We start from the raw sequence: 23,771 nt of genomic DNA, 5'->3' as shown, positions 1-23,771 counted from the left end.
AACCTCCAATGTGATGATATTAGGAGATGGACCTTTGGTAGGGGGTGACTAGGTCCTAGGGTAGAGCCCTCATGGGATTAGTGTCCTTTAAGAAGAGACAAGCAAGGAATTGCTTTTCTTCTCTCCCCCCCTGCCAGGTGAGGAAACAAGAAGACTGAATGTCTTTCAAGAAGATTGCCATCTGTAGCCCAGGTTGGATTTACCAAGAACCCAACCAGGCTGGCACCCTATCTCAGACTTTTAGACACCAAACTCTTGAGAAATAAATGTCTGTTGTTTCTGCTCTTACCATCCAATCCATGATATTTTTGTTATAGCAGTCTGAACCGACTAAGACATAGGGGATTATCTAACTTAAAATATCCCCAAAATACATATACCTTTGATCTGCCAATCCTGGGACTCTATTCCAAAGAAAAACAAGAAAAAAGTTTTCTTGCACCTGAGAACTCGTGTATAAGAATGTTCATCACAACATTGTTCACTGTGGTTAAGAACTGGGAAAAAAGTGAAAACCCCAAAGGGATTATTATACACACACTGAAAAGAATGATTTGAAGACATTTTCATGAGATATTATTGAGAAAAGCAATATACAGAAAAGCATGTGTAACATGATTCTGCTTTTATCAAAGAAATATTTTTAAATTTATGTATATATGTGTTTACAGGGGTATATAAAGCATGGAGAAAAATATGGAAGAACATACACAACTTACATCAAGGGCATGGATGGGGTAATGGGAAGTGAGTATGGCTAGGAAAGCCAGAGAAAAGGAATCCTCGATAAAGACAGCATATATGATTTGATTCCATTACATAAAATTATACACACAGATGCACATGTGTCTGTTTTTAGGTTATTAAGTATGAAATACCTGATTTCCTTAAGGACTAAGTGTGACAGTTGATATCTCTGACATTTCACTTTGACATTTGTTTTACGTTTACTATGAAGGTACTTCCTCAGTCTTTCAAATGCATGGTTTGGTTTGTGATTATCTTTCAAAGTATTTTTTAGAGCAATTTTTTGTGAAACCATGGATAAGTAAAAAATTCGTGTTATTTTCAAATGAGTTTCTTCGTGGAACCAATGCAGAGCAGACAGCTCAAAATATCAACGAAGCATTTGGGATGGATGTGACTAACAAACACACAGCATGTCGATGGTTTGAGAAGATCAGTTCTGGTGATTTTAATCCTGAAAATGAGCCATGTGGGTGACTTCAGACCAAGGTGGATAATTATGAGCTGAAAGCTATAGCGGAAGTGAGTCCATCTCAACCTACGTGTGAATTAGCAGCAAGGTTTGACGTCACTATTCCAACAATTTGGACCATTTGAAACAAATAGGCAAAATAAAGAAGCTGGATAGATGGATACTGCATGAATCAAGTAAACATCAGAAGAAAAATTGCCTCGAAGTTTGCCTTTACTTGCCGTCATGAGATAAAGATGAACCATTTCTATATCATATTGTTAAATGTGATGAAAAATGGATTCTTTTTGACAGTCACAAGCGTTTGGCACAATGGTTGGATAAAGATGAAGTGCTGAAATGGTCCCAAACCAAATATTCATCAGAAAAAAATAATAGTGTCTGTCTGCTGGTCCAGAGCTGGATTATCCACTACAGCTTCATGACACCTGGTCAATTGATTCAAGTGGATGTCTACTGCAACCAGTTGGATGAAATGATGAGGATGCTTGTGATTAGTAGCCAAGACTGGTCAACAGAGACAGGCCAATCTTCTTGCAAGAGAATGCTCAACCACATGTCGCACAAACATCCTGCTCAAACTCCAGAAGCTACACTTGGAAACTCTCTGTCATCCACTATATGCACCAGCCCTTGCACCAACTGACTACCACTTCTTCCAGGCTTTAGACCACTTTTCTTTTCTTTTTTTTTTTTCTGAGATAAGAGTCTCGCTCTGCTGCCCGGCATAGAATGCCGTGGCATCAGCCTACCTCACAGCAACCTCAAACTCCTGGGCTCAAGATCCTTTTGCTTCAGCCTCCTGAGTAGCTGGAATTACAGCCACACGCCAGCATGCCCAGCTAATTTTTTCTATTTTTAGTAGAGATGGGGTCTCACTCTTACTCAGGCTGGTCTCAAACTCTTGAGCTGAAGTGATCCTCCTGCCTCGGCCTCCCAAAGTGCTAGGATTACAGGTGTGAGCCACTGTACCCAGCCTAGACTGTTTCTAGCAAGGAAAAATATTCAATTCTCAACAAGTTGTGGGAAACACCTTTTGCAATTTCATCACCACTCACTCTTCACGCTTCTTTGCTGCTGGCATAAACAAGCTACCATTAAGATGGCAAAACTGTGTTGATAGTTTAGGTAGATATTTTGATTAATTGTATTGCTTCTTGTTTGAGAGATAATAAACTAAACTTTTGATTTGAAATTGGACATTTCATATTTAATGACCTAATATAAAAGAGATCCATAAAATGAGCATCACCAAATTGTAAAGGTGATTTTCTTAGTGTGGTAGGATTCCAGGGGCCCTTCACTTTCTATTTTTATTTATGTTCAAAATCTATATAATGAACATGTAATATTTGTATATATTTTTTAAAAACCAATAATATATTTTCACTGCAAAAAAAATTAAAGAAATGTTCAAATTATTCACGGGCTATAGCTTGGCATGATCAGAAGAGTAAGCAGGCATCAGAAGACCTGAACTGTTAGTTCTGGTTTTGCCATTGCCTAGATGTCCTAACCCTGCAAGTCCTTTCACCTTTCTATGCCTCAGTTTCTTCATCGAAAAAACATTCCTTACCTTGCTTTCCTTAAAGGGTGATTATGAAGAATAAATGTGAGAATAAATCTGAGATACTGAGATAGTACTCTGAAAATTCAAAATTGCATTAATAGTGGAGCCATTATTATTATACTGTTTCTTAGATACCAAACAATCGGAACTTACCAAAGCAGAAACTGACCAGGGACCAAATATTCCCCCTTCTCCAAACATTGGCTCAAAGAAGGGCACAGTGACCAGCAACATGGCAGATGACATCGGGGCCTGGTAGTACAGCAGCTGCATTGAGTTCACTTGCAATTCGTGCTGTTTGGCTCCTACCCACTGAAAATCACAATGAAACAAGCCAGGAACAAAAGAAATAACATCACTTAATAAAAGATGCAACTCTAGCCACAAAGATGGGAATGTGGGGGCAGGCTGGGGGAAGAGGAAACGCCTAATTATTCTACAGGATTTCAAAGATCAATAAGATACATGAATGTACTTTTAAGCACCTTGGCTGAAAGGAGCTCTATAAATTCAATTTCTGATTAATCTATTTTCTTCTCAATTCCTTAGAAAGGAAAGAAAAATCCTCTTTTCCCTCCTTCCTGATGCTAGTAAATATGGGGCCCACAAGCATCATAGATCTTGGGAAAATAAAGCAGAAACGGAAATTTAGGAAATATAGGAATAAAGATGTGAGATTTCATTTCTTTCTAAAAATGGCCAAAAAAAAAGGAAGATGCAGGGCGGGCCATGGGCCACAGGGCAGGATAATGATAGGGCAGGTTAGAGATTGACAGATGGACCATAACAGTTATCCCAGGTGGCTGCAAAGGTGTGTGGCTTGAAAGGCACATGGTCTTTTCGGTTCTTTAGAAAATCCAATCAATGGTAGAAGAAATTTTCCTCTCTATGGAAGATTTTCTGTGGGTAGTATTCCCCATCCCCCACCAAATACACCTAAATATGTTAGATAATCACAAACCCTAAAATACTGTACCATTCAGTAGAAACAACATTTCAAAACCTCATATAGCATCATTCCTCAAAATGCTTCATAAATATGACTAAAAAGGAAAGTTTGAGGAAACCTTAGTAGGACTGTTCGAATAAGATCTGGCAAGAACAGCCAGGCTTTTGACTCACTTCTACACGCCTCTTGTTCCTGTAGGTCTGGATATCCTGTTACATAAACTCTTAAGTCTATAGAAATTCACCAAGACAAAAATAGAAGAACAGGAAATCTGAACTGCACTTCTGCCAGCCATAACTGAGAGTCTTCTGTGAATATGAAGGACAAAGAATTGATTCTTCTGCTGCCTACTCCTAGGTAGGCACTGCGGTGAGCAAAAACCACGCAAAAAGCGTGTGCTCGGCCCTCCTCCCCTGCAGGCCTGTCACTAGGCTGCTGTGTGCCCCTGCCACAGAACTGCCTGGCATGGAGGGGACTCCTGGGTCTTAGCTGTCCCTTCCTGGCTGCCTCCCCTCTAATGCTCTCCTAAAGGAACCATTACCTCCAGTGGCCACAACCAAAGGGTTTTCCACGTGGCCTCCTTCCTGCTGGACTTCTCTGCAGAACCTGTGAATTTCTCTTGAAAGAACTGCCTTCTGGTTTGCACTCCTTCCTCACCGCCTCCTTCACTCACTGTTAAGATAGATGTCTCCCTTCCTCTTTCATCTCCCTGACTGACCTCTTTTACTATCTGCCGACATGTGCAGCTCTGACCTTCTTCCCTGAGCATTCTTAACCTCAGATCTTCAACAGCCTCCTGGCAATCTTCACTTAGATAATCTGCAGGAACTTGTTTGAAATCAAGCTCATGACTTCCTTCCATGAATAAGCTCCTCTCGTGCTGCTCCAAGATGAATGATATAATCTCTACCAAGGATCGGTCTCCTTACTTTCCTCACTCTCACATTCAGTCAGGTCCCACTGATTCCTCCTCCAAAGGGCCTCCGGACTGTCTTTTCCCCTTTCCCCATCCACGCCGGCTGCCCTAGCCCAGCCCTTCCCCCTGCCCCTAGAAGCTCGGATGGGCTCCTGACTGCTCTGCCTTCACCCTTTCTTCCCTCTCACACCCACTCTTCACTGCCACCAGTTCTTTTTCTCAAGCACAGGGAATGATCAAGTCTTTCTCCTATCTGAACTCCTTTCCTGGTGCCTGCAGGATAACGACACACTTCCTTGGCAAGGCATTCAAGATTCTGCCATCTGGTCTCGCCCACTCTTCAGCCTGTGTAGCCATAATGCACCCACAGTCTAGCCTCATCAGACAAATCGAGTTCTTCAAAATGCTCACATAACACAAGGAAAGACCTGCAATATTTCACTGCCAAGGGAATGCCTGTGCATCCTTCAATTTAAATTAACTTTTCCCTAAACTCTTACCTCACCACCTGTCTCATAGAGCTGCCACTTCCTCATTGGTGTTCCTCAAAACTTTTCCTCGTTCCTCAAAACTTTTCCTCGTACCCTGAGGTACGAATACTACTGTGACTAGCAGTATACACAAGCTTCTACGATGTTGGATTGTAGCTGCTTTTCACCTATGTTCTCAAGCATGAGCATGAAGCAGAAAAGACTGCTGAATGCATGACTCAACCATCTTGCCACAACTAAAGCTAAAAACTGATCGCTCATCTTCTAACTCCTTTTAGTATCCCTAGCAGTATAAGAAAAATAACTTAGAAATTATACCCAGATGCAATGGACAGATACAACTTCCTTTCAAAAGAATTTTTGGGGAATACACTTACTTTGCAATAGTACTTTTACCATTTACTGATAATGGAAACTTTGTCCATTAGTTAGTCTATAATCATTTCTTGGTCAATCTTACTTCAAATAACTACCCTAGGATATAGAATCCTTTGATTCTAATCTAGAGCAATTTGAGATTTGTGTGGACAAAAATAGTAATATTGACATGGACAGTGAGTATTCTGAATTGAAATTATGTATAAGAAGTACAAGAAATTCTAATATTCAATAATAAAATTTCTTCCTGTATTTAATAAATGCTTAACCCACACTAGACAAAAAAGTGCATTTAACAAAAAATGTAAATAGGACTGTTCACTTACTTTATATAGTAATAAAATTTAAACACACTGAAGTAGAACCGAAATATAATTTTTTTAAAGCACAAAGTTGAGCTTCCTGATTACTCTGTAGTAAAAGACAGATTATTATGGCAGCAACTAACAAGACTGAGTAGGAGCTCCACCCTCTTATGCTACTTTCTTCTTTTATTTAAATTGCTTCTCTGCCACTAAAAAATGTATTTGCAGTATTTTTTCATAAGAATCTTTCTGACATGATCACCTATCAGAAAGTTTAAGATGCTAGGGCTGTATTACTGAACTCTTACATTCCCAACAAGAATGCCTTAGTTTATAACCAGTGGATGTTTGTGAAAAAAGTAAAATTGGTTAAACATTTTGGCTAATTCCCCATGCAGGCACACCCAGAATTTCCAGACCAAGGTTTCCAGTATAGAGAGAATACTGTTTCACTGTACCCTACACCAAGTTATTTTTTCTCCACTATATAAGAACAAAAAACATATCTGTTGGGATTTCAGGGTAATGAAGTGAATCCACGAACAAACTTTTAATGAATGCCTGCTATAGGCAAGGCACTGTGCTTGCACAGGAAGTGAAATACCCATTGGTATAAATTATTGATATAAACAAATTATTAAAAGCCAATATAAGTTGTAACAGCAGTGTATTTTTTGAGGAAAAAAAAAATCTACAAATCTGGAAGTTTCCTTTCCTGTTCAAATTTCTGGAAATGTACTCATTCATTCACAGCAATGCTATAATTAAAGAGTAAATGATAAATATACTCAATAAACTTAGGAAGTAAAGACTCCCCAGAAAATAACATAACTTCACCCCAGACTCAGACTGTTAAGCATGGGTATTATACACTTACAAACAGGATTTGGAGAGCATCATACACCCAAGTTTCTGTCTCCTTTCTTCTCTTCACCTTGAGTCAGACAATTTATGCAATTATGCTTTCTTCCCAACAGTCTATTGTCTCTATACTGTATTTTCTAAACCTTGGGATACAGCTTCAAAATTTATGAAATCTGCTAAAAAGGCACATAAAGAAAAAAAATTACCAACCACTTGATAAAGGGATGTAACTAAAACACCAAGAGCAGCAAACACCATTCCAAGGAAATTAAACTTCACATCGTAATAAGAATTTAGGATTACACCTAAAGTTATAGGAATCTGTAAAGAAAAAGAGGTAAATGTTGTTCAGATTAAATTCAACAAACATAAATTTAGTATTCCTTTTAGTGTGTCTTACAAGGCAAATCATAAACACATAAGTGAGAAACAATGAACCTGTATAAACGTTTTCTTTTCTCATTTTAGAAAACTAATTTTAATCCTATTTCTTAAACGTGAAATATGATCACTCTATATTGATGCTCACATTTAATTCTTTTTTAAATTTGTGGTAAATGCATTTTGCACTTTGCAAGAAAATACCACATGCATACACAGATGAGTAAATGGACCCCAAAACTAGTGTCTAAACAATATATAAGCATAAACATATAACAAAAGCATAATTATCTTAAACATTATAAGTCACTAAGTGCTAAAATTTTTTGTCTCCTTTTATTGTATGCAGATACCTCTGCAGTATGTCGCTGCACACATACTCTGAGACATATTTTATGCTAAACCTTTCGTTAAATATACACGGTTTGATTCCCCTGGTGAAGGAGGGCTGTTTTTCAGTTTGAGCTTCTGCAGATATTCTGATATACTGGACTGCACTACTCAATACACCTTTCTTTCCTTACCAATCACAGCGTTATAAAGATTTCCACCAAACGGTGGTTATTATTAATAGAGCTCTCATAAGCACACTCTTTGGGGCTGAGAGCCCAATAGAATGCCAAGATGTCTTTTTACCCTCCTCCCCCAAAAAGCTCGACTTCCACAGGCGCACAGATGACTCATTTGCGGATTTCAAGACGATGGGGAAGAGGGTGGCGCAAGGTTAAACAACGAGCATTCAAATTTCCCGGGGAGAAAGGCGGTCCGGGAGGTGAGTCGTTAGAGTCGGGAAGCTCAGCTACTCACCAGCGTGAGCTGTATTCTGGTGGAGAAGGTTTTCTGGTAGCAGAAGGTCTGGATGGCTATGATCACCGGCGTGGTCATGGCCTTGGCCAGCTGGTAGGTGCCGATGGTGTTGTTCTGCAGGGAAAGATTGGTGAAGACCACAAAGCCGCAGAAGCTGAGGGCCAGGAGGAGGAGCTTGGAGGGCGGCAGACTTTTGGGGGCAAAGATATCCAGTTTCTGGCAGATGTACAAGCCCAGCCAGGTGACCACGAAATGCACCAGGGTCAGGCTCATGTTGGGGAAGCCGTGATGCACGTAGATCCACTTGTTGAGGAACACGATGCAGATGGACACCAGCAGGTTGAACAGGAGCCCGGCGGCTATTCGCCCGCTGCCCCGTACTCGGTCCGCCAGAGATGCCATGATCCCCGCCGCCCGCCGCGCTGCGACCCCAGCGAAGCCGGGGCCGTCCGGCCTCCGAGAGGGGTGCCCGGCCTGTCTCCGCCTGCCCTTGTCCTCCACCGCCGCGTCCTCAGAGTTTGGCCGGAGACAGGCATGCACGGGTGCGGCGCCAGGCGAGCAGCAGCCTCAGCAGCGCACACATGCTCCGCAGCCGCCGCCCTTTAAGCCGGTGAGGACGCGGCACGGCGTCCCGCGCCCCGCCCCATCGCCGCCCACGGCCACGTGACTCGGGGCGCCCTCGCTTCCGCCCGGGAGCCGCGGGCTGAGCCGCGTCTGCCTTGCGCAGGCGCGTCGGGCGATGGGCGCGGAACGCTGCATCCTTGATTCCCACCGTCTGGGTTCCCCTGCCCCCTTAGTCTTAGCTACCTAGCATCTCAACCTGGCTAGGCCTATCTGGGACCCCTCTCTTGATGTTTATTTCCTGTGTGTCACTTGGCCCGACTTGCTAGGCAGCTTCTCTCAAGTTTGTGGAGTGGGCTGTGCAGATGCTGTTGGACGATTTTACGTATGAGACAGATGCTGAGCAAATTTTAGTCCTTGCCAGAAATGGGAAAGCATTACTTACTGAAGGCATATTTTCAATTTGTTTTATTTTTGGAAAGAAATACTAAAATTTTGTTTTCCAGCAGACAGCAGCAGTTACAAGGGTTTCTCTATAGATCATACCTTAACAGGGCATGATTAGTTCAACAGTGAGAAAGCCACTTGTAACAGTATCCACATGACTCTGTAAAAATATCCACATGACAGTGTAAACAGGTACTGTCATTGTGTTCTCTTACAACCCCAGAAGGAAAGGCACAATTTGGCAAAAAAAAAAAAAAAATGGGGGGGGGTCCTTAAAGTCAGGTGCAATGACTAAGATACAAAACTCTGGGTAACAGTCTTGATGCACACTACAATAAGGGCTTTCAACATAGAGGGAAAAGACTTCTCCATCCAGAAGTTAGGGTCTTTCTCCTTCCTCATTAAACTGCTAGAGCAACATTTCATCATTTGCTCGATGTTATTACATGTACAAAATGGGATTTTAAAAAGGACTCAAAAACATCTTGAATGTCCAGCTGGTCCCACCAATACATCAATTCTTAGGTTTATAACATGGCCTGAGAATACTTCAGTGGTCAGAAAATGGAAGACTAGAGACTCTGGCTACAAAAATTAAAAAAATAAATAAAGTAGCTGGATGCTGTGTATCCCAGCTACTCAGGAGGCTGAGGCAGGACGATCCCTTGAGCCCAAAAGTTCCAGGCCAGTCTGGGTAACATAATGAAAACCTGTCTCCTAAATAAATAAATTTTAAACGTTTACACCCAGGATTTGCCTGTTCCAACTTTGTAGCTTTCAGGCAATACTCAGGATAAAAATCTTCATAATTACTTGGCATAAGTTACACCAAGAAAATATTTTTAAATTGGTATTTTAAAAAATACTAATGTGAACCTGTGATAGGAGACACACCCTTCCATAAATTTCTTCTCTAGAATGAAAAATAAAATGCAGTTCTTCAATACAGTAGGCACTGGTGAGCCAAATTAAGTCACCTGAGATTTCCCACTCTGGCGCCCACAACTTCTGGTGTTCAGAAAGACACAAAGGCATCTGGGATGTGTGGGGAGTACTTTGGCACTCTTGGGGCTCCAATCGAGCTGTATTTAAACAAGCAGCAACATAAACATTGACTCCCTAAAGACTAAAATAAGTCCTTTTGAGGGCATCCTATTTAAGGTTCTATGGTTGAAAGAATTTTGTAACTCTACAACCTTAATTTTTTGTTTTTTTTAAAGTACATTCAAGAAACAAAGCAAAAAAAAAAAAAAAAAAAAAAGATGGGTACAGTGTCGGGACATATAAAACAAGTCCCTAAAATAGATGGCAGTCCTTGTCCATTTACCCGCATATAGGTACCATGGAAGAATACAGTACCTCTCCTTTCCAATTAAGGCTAAGTAGTTTTCTTTTCCACTGTGGTTCAATATATAGGTGACAGTCTTTGGAAATAGTCAGTCTAGGTTATACAAAGTTTCTACAAAAGTAACAAAGCTACTTGCTTATTTTGAAACTTTAAAATTCTAATCTTTATTTATTTTGGTGTGAATTGTTTTCTTTCTTTTTCACAAAGTAGAATAGCAACAATTGCCATGTAGGGCTGCCTGAATTGTAAACATCATTTGCATATCAGTAAGAAAAAAGAAGAGATGAATTCTTTAAAAAGCAAAAAAGGGCACAGAATCTAGAGATTTCACTCTGCATTTCTCCCTCCATGCATATTCTCCTTTAGATTAGCTGACTGCAATATTATTTTCTTCAAGGAAGTGAGGGAACTGGTGTTTGGGAACACTGTCAATAATGCTTGATTTTTCCACATCACCACTGATATGTGATTGGGAGCCATCCATCTTGGACACAGTGGCATTATTCACAACAAAGTTGGTCTCCAGGGAAACCAGGAGGGTGGGAACACAGCTGCTCTGGAGTACAGAGATCTCTTTGGTTTTCAGAGCCAAACCACCTGTGGGCATACCAGTGTACTGGTTACACGTGACAGGGGCCACAGTCACCAAAATGGCCAGGATTTCCGTCTGTACCTAACAGAGCCACGGTGTTATTAATGGTGGGCTTCCTTCCATGGCATGCTGAGTATTGTTTGCCCCATGTGCCATCCAGTGGGCCTTCAAGCTGCCTTTGGTGGTGCAAGTGTGCCCATGTGTTGCACACAAAAGGCCCCTCTCCAGTGTGAGCCTGCTCGTGAATCTGAAGAGTTTTCCTACATCATGTGCAGCCACACTGCTTGGCCTGTCGGGGAGGCTGGGCCACTAACAAAGGTGTCATGCCCTGGGACAGGGTTGAGGGTCCTACAAATGTGCTAGGAACTTTAGCTTTGACATAGTTGGCTAGGTTCGGATGAACGTTCATGGGAGACTGCTCCGGCCACCCATCTCAGTGCAGATACTTTTGGAGGTCTCAGCTTTGCCCCTAGCATTGGGAGACTTTGACTTGATGCTTTCTGCTTGGCTGTTGGCTGGGGAGGGTGCCTGGAAGGACATGCTTCCCACAGTGTCTGGACTTTGGTTCTGCTACTCCTGGTATCCCATCAGTGAGAGTGAGTTGTTGGTCAAATCAATGCTCTCCACTGAACCATTTCCTTGGCTGCTCTGGCACTGTAGGCCTAAAGGGACAGGACCCACTTTCTCTGGGGCATCTGGGGAAGCAAGCACAGGAAAACCTACAGTGGCTGATGCCAAGTGGATGCTGAGAATTGACGTGAGGACCTTTGAAGAGCTACAGGGGCATCCTAGAAGCTGACTTCAGATACATCAGTCTTTCAATATCATCATCTACTTTTCTGTAGAGACAAGATCTTGCTCTGTTACTAAAGCTGGTCTTCCTGGCCTCAAGTGATCTTCCAGCCTTGGCTTCCCAAAGTGCTGGGATTACAGGTGTGAGCCATCTCACTTGAGGTGATTGTTTTAATTTTCTCTTTGGGCTGAGCATGGCGGCTCATGCCTGTAATTCCAGTACTCTGGTAGGCTGAGGCAGGAGGATCACTTGAGCTCAGGAGCTCCAGACCAGCCTGGGCAAGAGTGAGACCACATTCTCTATTAAAATAGTAAAAATTAGCCAGGCGTGGTGGTGCATGACTGCAGTCCCAGCTTCCCAGGAGGCTGAGGCAGGAGGATCACTTGAGCTCAGGAGTTTGAGGTTGCAGTGAGCTATGATGACACCACTGCACTCTAGCCCAGGAGACAGAGCAAGACTCTTTTTTTTTGCCTCAAAAAAAAAAAAAAAGACACAATTATGCTTATGCATGTGTATATATATGTATATGTGTATATATCTGTAGAGAGAGAGAGAGAACGTTTTATAAGAAAAGAAGAACTACAGACTGAGGGGCATTTCAGATTGGTACCTTGTGTGAAACCCCCAGCACATCTGGGGGATTGCAAGGTCGCAGCATAGGGTGAAGCTGAGACCCGCCTTTTACTTCTTCGGTATCTGATACTCCTATCGTACATCACTGGTAAGTATAAATGGGGGGGAAGATTTTTCTTCTCAAGCTGACTGATGTTTTTTTCTTAAAGGGATTTATAACCCGCTCAGATTACTTGTATTTTTTTAATGACACCTTTTAAATATACTTACAGTGTTTCCTCTACTAGAAGAACAGGATTTGTATTTCCAATGTATTCAGTGCCTATTGAGCACCAGATACTATGCTAAGTTTTTACATACTACAACTTATTTTAATAGCATGTTTGCTAAATGACAGCTAAACTAGAATTGTCTTCAAAATAAAGAAAATAATAGCACAATATGTTAAAAACATTCTTGTTATAGTCATCTTCTTATAGTATTTTAAAATTACTAAATTTTATGATAAATGAAAAATTATGTATTGTCTTAAAAATGAATCTACTTTCTATCTTCTCTATAATTTTAAGATATTAGAGTACTTACGATTGTGAAAAAATTATAAAGGAAAATTTCCTTATATAACAGAGAGACAATCTTGCAATTTGTAAAAACAAAACATTAATTTTTATACAATTTTATTAATAAACACACTTAAGAAATACTGATATAATACATTAAATTTTCAAAATGTTACCATGATGTTCTAAAACTTTACATTTTTTTCCCAGGACAATGCAAAAGAAAAAAATGCAGTGATAACAAATATGCGTATTTTACAAAAAGCTCCATTTATCATGGAAATTACTGAGATTACAAAGACTGGATGAACTATGACTGAATTTCATATCCTAATGGGTCAAGTCCCTGGTCTAAAAGCATTAGAGAAGATTCTCTTAGCTTCTGCAGCAATTTCCTTAGTTCTTCCTTAGAAAATACCTGATTTTAAAAAAGAGAAAAAAGTTAATAAGAACAGAGAAGATGATGAACTTATAGTCACCTAATCAATCTGATTAGCTCAACAGAAAAAGAAATTACTCTTTAAGATTTATGCAAGTGCCTCTAATCCTAGTTACTTGGGAGGCTGAGGTAGGAGGATTGCTTGAGACCAGGAATTCAAGATCAGCCTGGGCAACCTAGGGAGACCTTCATTTAAAAAACAAAAACAAAACAAAACAAAACAAAAACAAAACAAAAACAAAAAACAAAAACATTTATACAGCCAGAGGCTAATAAATCAAGTGGTTCAGGAACTTCACGGCTATTTCTCAGACTCAGACTCACTCTATGTATTTCTAACTGTTTACAAATATATACACATTTTGGGAAAAAAGCACAAACATTAAAACTGGACCATTACTTTAAGAAAATCCAAGAACTAAAAATGTAAACATATTCACAACATTAAATATTACTACAGAAAGTATCAAATCACTAAAATTTAAAACTACAATGCCCTAGACTTACCAGATACAGTTTGTGGCGCTCAGAGGATACCATATCTGCTAACTGCAGGCATTCTTGATACTGACCAGTACTATGCAATATCGTATGAAGCAGAAAACACAACATTGGCAGACAAAGTTTTCTCAGTAAAACCATTTGATGTGCCCTTTCAGGGTCTTCTTCAGCATCCTACAAACAGATATCAAGAAATCATTTTAACAATTTAATCTAAAGAGCTTTATAAAAAGGAAATTCAAGTACTGAATCTAAACTAACATGCAACAGGGAGAAGCTAACGGGTTTCTCTAAAGCTTAGCATGTCCATTAAAAATAAAATAAGGCAGGGTTTCAGTAACAGTATCTCGTAGATAAGACTTTTTTTTTTTCCGGCATATTATGGGGGTACAGATTTTAAGGTTTCAATAAATGCCCTTTCCCCCCCCCCTTGTAGACAAGATTTTATGGCAAAAAAACATGAAGATAAACAAAGTGTACTACAAAGGGGTCGTAGGTATGAAATGAATATAAAATGCTGCTAAATTTATATTCTAATAAACTTACTATGCCTTGAATAAAAACATGCACAAAAGGAATAAGAGTTAGAAATTGAAAACCATTAGAGCAAAAATCAGAACAGATGATAATCACCATTCCCTCAGCTATTTACATCTAAAATTAAATTTTAGATCCAAAATTTTTAAAAATTCGATTTTAGTGTTCTGTGTGAAGACATTAAATGTGAAGTGATAGTTTACCCAAGAATCAAATATTTCTATTCCCTAGTTAGTATTTTCAGTTTTGGTTAATATGGGATATCTGGTTATAGCTACAAAGATCATATAAAATCTGTAGATGCTCCTATTTAGAGACAGAACATTTCAAAAAAGACAGTTTTTTAAAAAAAATTTAGCTATAAATAGTGCACACAGCTTACCTCTCTAACATCTACCATCCACCCTCCATCAACAAACAACAAGACATTATACATTTTCTCCTTCACATCAGCAGTTAGGGCATCCAAATGCCCTTTCCAAATACCATAGTCCATCTGCAAAACAAACATAAGGCAGTCATATAATGGAAAAAAACCCAATAAATAATGTATGTGTAAAGTACAGACAGGAATATACATATGGAACATCATTTTAAAGAGCTGATGTTTCAGTTTGCCAAATAAATATCAACAGACTGTAATTAAATAAAACACTAAAATGTTAACTTTGTAAATGAATGCTAATGTCACCTGAAGGTATTTTTCATGTTTGGTTAATTACCTACAGAACAGTGACTAAACAGACTGCTTTTTTCAAAGCAGAACATTAACAGGAAGATCACCTGTTATAATAGAAATATAGCTACTAAAGAAATGACCTCTAAATATATAACACACATTTTTAAGATGGAAGAGGCAAATCTCGGATCGATATTCAACTTACTTCATATTTCTTTTCTTTGTGTTCATGAGCCACTTTCTCAGTAAAACTTGGTTGAGGCATCAAAGTAGGTTTTTGTGGAGCTGAATTCATATGCTTGAACCACTCATTAAAGGTTTCATGGGCTTCCTAAAATGTAAAATAATGGAACAAAACAAAATAAAAGTTTTTACTTTTATTGTTCAACAAAGCTTTTAAGACTGGTTCTTAGAAATAATTTTGCACCTTATGAAGGAAATCGAGGAGAAAAAAATGAAATAATTTTGCACCAAAAAAAAAGAAGACATAATTTTACAGCATCAGGAAATAAAACTGTTCAACATTTTTTCGTACAAAAAAAATCATATTATAAATAAATGTTTTGTCAAGTGAGAACTACACCAGCAAGGGGTGTGTGTGTGTGTGTGTGTATGTATATATATATAGATAGATAGATAGATAGATAGTGTATGTTTTATGGCATCTACTCTAATCTCAGCAATCTGATCATGTATGTATCTTGACATTTATCACTCTGTGATGTCTGCATACCTACTTGTCTTTTCTTGACTAGCTCATTAGCTTTTAGAGGGCAAGGACGGAATGCTATACAGACATTTGGCCCTGCCATCTAACCCACTGTAATTACTTGACTATTTAAATGAATTTTGAATGAGCATGTTTTTATTCTAGTCATAACAAATTTAGAATATCTTGCTTTTCTCAGTTATGGCCAAAAGCAGAAATATTACAATTGAGACAAGCATTTAACAGTATCATATGAAAACATAAGTTCTAGATATTACACAGACTATCTTCTGTATGAGATGATCTTGGCTGGTTAGCACTGATTAGAGATCAAGCTAATAAAGACAAGGCCATGATTATTTTATTTTCTTATTTTATTTATTTATTTTATTTTATTTATTTTAATTTTTTTTTTTTTAGACAGAGTCTCACTTTGTTGCCCAGGCTAGAGTGCCATGGCGTCAGACTAGCTCACAGCAACCTCAAACTCCTGGACTCAAGCAATCCTTTTGCCTCAGCCTCTCAAGTAGCTGAGACTACAGGCAGGGGCCACCATGCCCAGCTAATTTTTTCTATATATATATTTTTAGATGTCCAGCTAGTTTCTATTTTTTTTAGTAGAGACGAGGTCTCACCCTTGCTCAGGCTGGTCTCAAACTCCTGACCTTCAGCTATCCACCTGCCTCGGCCTCCCAGAGTGCTAGGATTATAGGCGTGAGCCACCACGCCCGGCTAAAGGCCAAGATTTTAATCTCCTTGTGGATAAGTCAGCACTACAGCCACAAGGGAGTTAAGATGAATCAGTACCACTTCAGGAGAATAAGTTCAAACTCTAAGAGTAAATCGGAAAAATCATCACGAAGATAGGCACATCTGTGGTTTTCTTTCCAATCTCACCAAATAAGCTCTGATGCACAAATGTTCTCTGATGGCATTATCATCTTCAGCAGGAAGTGGACTTTCCATTCCTTGTTCCTCCCACTGATTATAGATTTCCGCTATAGAATCCTGAGGGATTTTCACAAATACCTCTTTTGCAGCTTCATGCTTTTTTGATGCTGTGATAAAAAAGATACACAATTTTCAACATAAATGGTCCTCTGTGTAATGATTTCTAAAGGAGTCAACTCACTGATTTAGAGCTTTCATAGTAAGCTATAACCATTTCAGGTCCAAAGGTACTTGTATTAAAGGTATTGGTGATTTTCTACCTAATGGACTAGCTTCCTTCCTATCTCAATGTGACAGTAATACAAAAGGACACATTAAATACAGTTGCTTTTACATAGTTCTATGTCTTAAAGAAAGCAATTACTCCACAGTTTGCTCTTTGGCAAAAATTAAATAAAAATTATAAAAAAAAATAAAAAATAAAAAAAGAAAGCAATTACATTTTCCAAAGTCTGATAGCCTTGAGATTGTATGCAAAATTAATTACGACAATGAAAATTCACTTTTAAATATATTTTGTTTCATAATACTAGGTTTGATAGATTTAGAGTGCCTGGTTTTCTCCCACCAGTGGAAGGATCTAAAACACAAAAAACAAAACAAAATTCAATATATGGATTTGAACAAAAACTTTAAAAAAGAATATAAAAACATAGCATACCCAAGAATTTTCTCATGATTGCATTGCCTTGTTTCAATGCTTCTGCCCTCTGTGCTGGGTCAAATACCAACCAGTCAATTACATCAATCTTTAAGCGATCCTCCTATTAAGGGGAAAAAAAAATGAGGTATGAAACATCAATTTTGTTTTTTCCAAGATGTTCTGCAAATTAGTAGAATTAACTGACATCTGTACTTCTAGTGAATATCATTTTCCCTCAAGTTAAACAAAATTATGAAAGAATCTAACTGGCCTTATTTTCATATTTAACAGCTTTCTATTACAGAACAAATTTACTGGACTATAAGTCTAGAATTATATATTATATGCCTCACCAACTTAACCATGTGATTCCTTTAAGTGCTACTCTAAAACTGTTTTCTTTTTATTTCTTTCCAAAGGTAAGAAGCCACCTAAGATAACCTAATGAGCTAAAAAGCCAAAACTCAAGATTTTTTTTCTACTAAAGAAGCTTTCTTTAATATAATACTACCACAAGCAATCCCTTACATAGAATTTTAATTTGCTGCCCATTTTTATAATTTAAAAGGCCTGGGCTGACGAACATTCTTAAAAAACAAAGAAACTAGTGCAGATCTTTTTGCAGTTCATAGGTGTGATGACTGGGTGTGAGATGTGCCTCCCTCAAACCTTGTTACGACATCAGCACATTACCTATCTAATGTAAAAAAGAAAAAAGAAAGAAACTAGTGTAGAATTTCTTTTATTAATAATAAGGTAGAAGTTCACCAAGGAACAACATAAGGATTATTAGGAGTTATACAACCTCCACTCTCCCATCCAAATTACCTCAGTAGTGCCAGTGTCTAGGGCTGGGGCCAGATCATGATGACTAAATTCACCATTATCTTTCTTTCGAATATTCTCAACTACAGTTTTTGTTATTGTTGCAACATCCAAATCTAAAGAATTTTTGAAAAGACAAAAACCAAAGATTAATCATTTACATTAATATTCTCTAAACAGTCATGATGATTTAGTAAATTTGGGATAGTAATTCGTTAAAGATATAATATGTAAAATATGAAAGACATTACAAAAGAAAATGCTAAAATTTAAATATATTTTATATGAGTTACAGTATAAGTTATTTACTCCTAAAATAGAACTTCACTGAAAATTTTATTCCTTTTTTTTCCTCCTCTCATGTGAAATAAGATTTAAAACTAGAAGGACATTTGATGATAGTAAATAACTATTATTAATTTTTTGGTTTTAAAAAGAAAAAGAAACTAGAAGGACAAATGTTACTATATCCCAAATGAAAATGTGTTTACAAAGGCCAATAGACAAAGTTCTCCATCAGTTTTACCTGCTTCTTTAGCCAATTCCAAGCAATGGTGGCGCTCTTCAAATTCTATAATGCCTTCTAAAAATAATGCATACTGGGCAACAGCTAGGTCTTGAGGCAAATGACAGGTATAAAATGCTATGAGATTTGTATGTTTCTCACTTATTAAAAGCTAAAAAACAGAAAAAGATCAAAGCATGTCAATAATAAAATGAAAAATTTACTTCAACATTTCAAATATATTTAGGAGAGGTACACACAGATAGGGGTTTGAGCTGCTAGTCAAAGTAATTTTAAATTCCAAAAAAATGTACAGTTGACCCTTGAATAGCATGGATTTGAACTGTGTGGATCCACTTATAGGTGGATTTAATAAATATACTGGAAAAATTTTTGGAGATTTGTGACAATTTGAAAAAACTTGGAGACTAACCACACACCTTAGAAATATCTAAAAAATTAAGAAAAAGTTAGGTATGTCATAAATGCATAAAATATATGTAGATACTAGTCTATTTTATCATTTATACCATAAAATGCACACAAATATTTTATAAAAAGTTAAAATTTATCAAAACATATGCACACACTAACAGACCATACAGTGCCACTTGCAGTCTAGAGAAATGTAAACAAATGTAAAGACGCAGTATTAAATAACTGAATAAAACTCACTGTAGTACACTCCCTACTACTGTAAAAATTGCCTAGCCACTTCTTGTTGCCACTAGGGTGAGCTCAAGTGTTACAAGTATCTGATTAAAATGCCATGTGGCTTGGCCTCATGTCTGTAATCCTAGCATCCTGAGAGGTCGAAGTGGGAGGATTGTTTGAGGTCAGGAGTTCCAGATCACCTGAGCAAGAGCTAGACCCTTTATCTACAAAAAACAGAAAAAATTAGCCAGGTGCAGTGGCATGCACCTGTGGTCCCAGCTACTTGGAAAGCTGAGGCAGGAGGATCACTTGAGCCTGGGATTTTGAGGTTGCAGTGACCTATGATGATGCCACTGCACTCTGGCCCAGGTGACAGAGCAAGACTCTGTCTCAAAAAAAAAAAAAAAAAGAAAGAAAGAAAAGGCCATGTGGTGGTCTTAATCATCTCTAAGTGAGGAGTTTGTCTCTTTAGTAAATTGAGTACTGCAGTAAAAAGTAATCTATCTCAGCTGGGCGCGGTGGCGCACGCCTGTAATTCTAGCACTCTGGGAGGCCGTGGCGGATGGATTGCTCAAGGTCGGGAGTTCGAAACCAGCTTGAGCAAGAGCAAGACCCCATCTCTACTAAAAATAGAAAGAAATTAATTGGCCAACTAAAAATATATAGAAAAAATTAGCCGGGCATGGTGGCGCATGCCTGTAGTCCCAACTACTTGGGAGGCTGAGACAGGAGGATCCCCTGAGCCCAGGAGTTTGAGGTTGCTATGAGCTAGCCTGACACTCTAGCCTGGGCAACAGAGTGAGACTGTCTCAAAAAAATAAAGTAATCTATCTTGAGTTCTACATTGTGTTTTTCATTGTGTTTAGTACAATACCCTAACATCATGGGACACATATGAAGTGCCACTAGTGATGCTGCAGTGCCCCCAAGAAGCAAAGAAAAGTCATGACATTACAAGAAAAAGATACTATAGATTGAGGTCTGCAACTACAGTTGCCCGCCATTTCAGATAACTCATCTTATTAACAGATGATGTAAGATTATGGTACCAATTAATACAGTGAAGTACTGTAAATGTATCTTTTCTTCCTTATGATTTTCTTAACATTTTCTTTTCTCTAGCTTACTTTAATTGTAAAAACTCAGCACAGCTGACCCTTGAACAACACAGGTTTGAACTGCATCAGTCCACTTATATGGCAGATTTTTTTCAATTAAATTCAGATTAAAAATATAGTATTTGAGAGATGCAAAACCCAAGTATATAGAAGGCCAATTTTTCATGTACATGCAGGCTCTGCAGGGCTGACTGCAGGACTAGAGTATGAAAAGATTTTGGCAAACGTGGGGGTCCTGGAGCCAATCCCTTGAGTATACTGAGAGATGACTATATATAATACATATAACATATAAAATATGTGTTAATCAACTTGTTTATGTTATCAGTAAGGTTTCTGGTCAACAGTAGGCTATTAGTAGTTAAGTTTTCAGGGAATCAAAAAGTTATACAAGAATTTTTGGTTACACGGGGGACTGGTGCCCCAACACCCTTGTTCAAAGGTCAACTGTACTTATGATAATTAAAAGATCTCTTATGCATTCTGATGACTTGCCTATCACTGAGAATTAAAATAGTACCATTCTGATTTTTGTTTTCATTAAAATGGTAAAAAAGAATTAAGTTGCAGATTCTCAAAGTTTACCTGTATGTATGTCTTTAAAACTTCAACAGAAACTTCTTCCTTCATAGGAAAAAAGACATAATTATAAACATAACTGTTTATATGAACCAGTAATAAAATTTCTAATAACAATTCTGCTACTAAACGATTTAAAAAGTCTAATATTTACCTTTGAGCAGTATCTATACACCAAGCCAAATGCTTAGCAAAATTCACCTATTGCCTGATTTAACCTTAACATAACTCGTTGTGGGTAGTTACTATTATTACTCACATTTCACAGAGGAAAAAACTAAGATCCAAAGAGTTTATTTACCTAGAATTACACAGCTAGAAGCTTCTGAGTAAGAGTAAAAACTCAAGATTCTTAGTCCAAAGCCCAAGCTTTGAACTACTATTCATTTACCTTCTACATATAGTATGACCAAAATGTTATCAAACATTTAGAAACATAGAAACAAAAAAAGAAAACAAAGGTTTAAAAGATATAGAATTCAGTTTGGTTCAGTTAGCTCCGCTGGTTGATTTAAAGTTGGGTACTGATGAGGATAAAGTTACAAATTTATTAAAAACTAGGTAACCAATAGCATTCTGTGGCCAAGGACTAAAACCCTAAAGGATCACCCATAGTGACTTAGCACTGAGTGACTGACCATACAAGACTATATGGAAGACTTCTGTACTCTTTTCACCATTTCTAGAAAACAACAATAAAAAAGTAGTGTTTTCCTGACAATAGGCATATACCATCAACCTTACAGAGAAGGGTAAATTGTGCATTTTTATTTACTTTGGTCTGTAGTCCCAGAGTACGGAAAAACAAAATGAGGTGAGTCATAAAGCGAAGGAGGTGTCCAGGTAGATTGTTTCTGCTTTTGGAAAGCCATTTGCTAAACTCATCCATCAAACCTACAAGCCATCAAAGCAAAGATTCAACAGGAATTAAATCAAAAGAAGAGAAATAAACATTATGCACAACATTTACTTCATTTCAATAGTGCTAGTAAGTCATTGTCTCATTGTTAGTAGCCATCATATAATTCTCTATGCCCTCTTAAACAGATTTTGGGTTAAATTCAAACTTTATTTTATAAAAACAATTAAGTAAATAGTTGCAATCCAATAGGTTGACATTTTTAAGATGAAAATACATGGTGAGTCATATGCACTGTTTTGATAACTTTCTCCCAAAATTACTATAAGGAAATGAAGAACTCATACAAAGCAAAATAAAATTATATCTTACCATCAATGTCTCCCAGGATAAGGAATTTTTGAACTATATGAAAATGTTCTTGATTCTCTTCCAGAACTCTCTGAAAAAAATTTTTCCATTTTTTATAAATCTTCTAGTTGTCATTCTGTAATATACACTCATTGTTAAGCTAAAAAATATTAAACTTTTGAAGGAACATATAAAGAGTTTGAAATGAAGAGTCTTAGTAAGATCAAAACAAAATAAAATATGGGAAGGATACTGCCTTTGGAATATATTCAAGGCTTATAAATCTAGAACTGAACAGTATCATTGAAAATAGAAAACTATGCTATCACAATTTAATCTCTGTGAAGTTATTAAACTTCTATTCTTAAATTTTATTCCTATTTATCTTGGAACTCCATGGTGGACCAAAGAGAAAGTGCCCATGTGACCTAAGCAAAATAAACATTTCTTTCAACATGAGCAGCAGTATTTGAAAACATTCTTTGGGTATTCTCTTCTGCCAATGGCGCAAAGAATAGCAAAACAAAATATTGACCAGTTAGAGTAGAAAAAAACATTTTTAAGTAACCTGCAGCTTGATTTTTTGATGCAAATATGATTTTTTTGTTATATATATTTTAATTTTTATGTGGATAGTTGTCTAAACTTCCTTTTAGCATATATTGTTTTTGCATTCAAACTTTTGCTCTATCTGGAATTTATTTTAATTACATGACATGAGGTAGGATCTAGCTTTGTTTTCTTCCAGATGGAAAGCCAATTATGCCAGCACCATTTATTTAAACAAAGCATCCCTATCTCTGTGAAATGAAAGGTCACCTCTGCTCGCTGGTAAGTTCTCATATATATTTGGATCTAGTTTGGGCTTTGTGTTCCACTAACCTATTTATTCTCATACCAATTCTGTACTATCTTTATAAGTTTTATTATTAAGGCAAGTACTCCACAACTATTCTTTTTCTTGCCATTCTCACTTATTCTTCTACTTGGGAAGTTTTTGTCCAGAAATAATATCCAAAAACATTAGGTTTCTATACTAATTTGGAATGAGTGACATTTACATTAAATCCTCTCATCCAAGAACATAGTATATTCATTTATTCATGTCTTATTTTACGTCTCTCACTAGGATTCTACAGTTTTTGAAATGAAGGTCCTGAAACCCTTGATTAATTTATAACAAGTACAGAAAGACTGTGTTTTTTCTTTTTAACTTTGTCATGTATTTAGCTACCTATTAACAAATTCTCTTAAAATGACTTTTTTGAAAAAAATATTAGATTATTTGGGGATTTAGGAAAACCAAGTCTTATTAACTTTCTAGTATGTATTTTAAATTTTCAAAAGGAAAGGGATAAATGTAGCTAACAGGCATATATTTAGATAAAACCAATCCTAAACCAAAGAAACAGAAATGATATATCATTTACATAATTAAGTTTCTTCCTTTCAAAGAAAGTTTCTTTGATAATCGGCAAGGAAGAGGGCAGAACCAAGTCCCACATATTTTTTCCTTTCAGCTACAGTGTACAACAACGTAACTTTGTTTCCTATTCCAGATATATAACATGTTCATATTAATTTTAACATTTACCTTTTTATCGGTAGCTTGAAGTTCTTCAAAAACCTTTTCTAAGGACCAACTTCAAAAGAAAGAACAGGAAAGG

General features: G+C 37.5%; 2 protein-coding genes and 2 pseudogenes across 3 annotated transcripts in view; 1 reads left to right on the top strand and 3 right to left on the bottom strand.

Moving 5' to 3' along the window:
* Positions 1–8,503, bottom strand: part of SLC35E3 (solute carrier family 35 member E3) — a 30,381-nt gene extending 21,878 nt beyond the window's left edge. Inside the window, exons 1-3 of one of the 2 annotated variants that reach the window (XM_076007473.1) lie at positions 7,881–8,503; positions 6,903–7,013; positions 2,943–3,101 (exon numbers count right to left, since the gene is read on the bottom strand). In XM_076007473.1, coding sequence (XP_075863588.1) covers positions 2,943–3,101; positions 6,903–7,013; positions 7,881–8,282 — 672 coding nt within the window. In that variant the 5' untranslated portion in view covers positions 8,283–8,503. The remainder of the gene's footprint in view (positions 1–2,942; positions 3,102–6,902; positions 7,014–7,880) is intronic. The other variant, XM_012782427.3, reaches the window with a different exon arrangement.
* A 1,660-nt stretch (positions 8,504–10,163) lies between these two features.
* On the bottom strand, positions 10,164–11,951 carry LOC105880994 (sal-like protein 4 pseudogene; annotated as a pseudogene).
* Positions 11,952–12,211: 260 nt separating this feature from the next.
* NUP107 (nucleoporin 107) overlaps positions 12,212–23,771 on the bottom strand; it is a 37,873-nt gene continuing 26,313 nt past the window's right edge. The window contains exons 17-28 of the mRNA XM_012782426.2: positions 23,699–23,747; positions 22,126–22,195; positions 21,670–21,788; positions 20,901–20,939; positions 18,565–18,715; positions 18,042–18,154; positions 17,232–17,334; positions 16,517–16,677; positions 15,116–15,241; positions 14,614–14,727; positions 13,701–13,868; positions 12,212–13,172 (exon numbers count right to left, since the gene is read on the bottom strand). Of these exons, the coding sequence (XP_012637880.2) occupies positions 13,065–13,172; positions 13,701–13,868; positions 14,614–14,727; positions 15,116–15,241; positions 16,517–16,677; positions 17,232–17,334; positions 18,042–18,154; positions 18,565–18,715; positions 20,901–20,939; positions 21,670–21,788; positions 22,126–22,195; positions 23,699–23,747 (1,321 nt within the window). The 3' untranslated portion in view covers positions 12,212–13,064. The remainder of the gene's footprint in view (positions 13,173–13,700; positions 13,869–14,613; positions 14,728–15,115; positions 15,242–16,516; positions 16,678–17,231; positions 17,335–18,041; positions 18,155–18,564; positions 18,716–20,900; positions 20,940–21,669; positions 21,789–22,125; positions 22,196–23,698; positions 23,748–23,771) is intronic.
* Positions 17,827–17,916, top strand: LOC142873649 (uncharacterized; annotated as a pseudogene).

Source organism: Microcebus murinus, chromosome 10 (genome assembly GCF_040939455.1).
Source record: "Microcebus murinus isolate Inina chromosome 10, M.murinus_Inina_mat1.0, whole genome shotgun sequence".
Taxonomy (NCBI): Eukaryota; Metazoa; Chordata; class Mammalia; order Primates; family Cheirogaleidae; genus Microcebus; species Microcebus murinus.
This window is presented reverse-complemented; position numbering and strand designations above follow the sequence as displayed.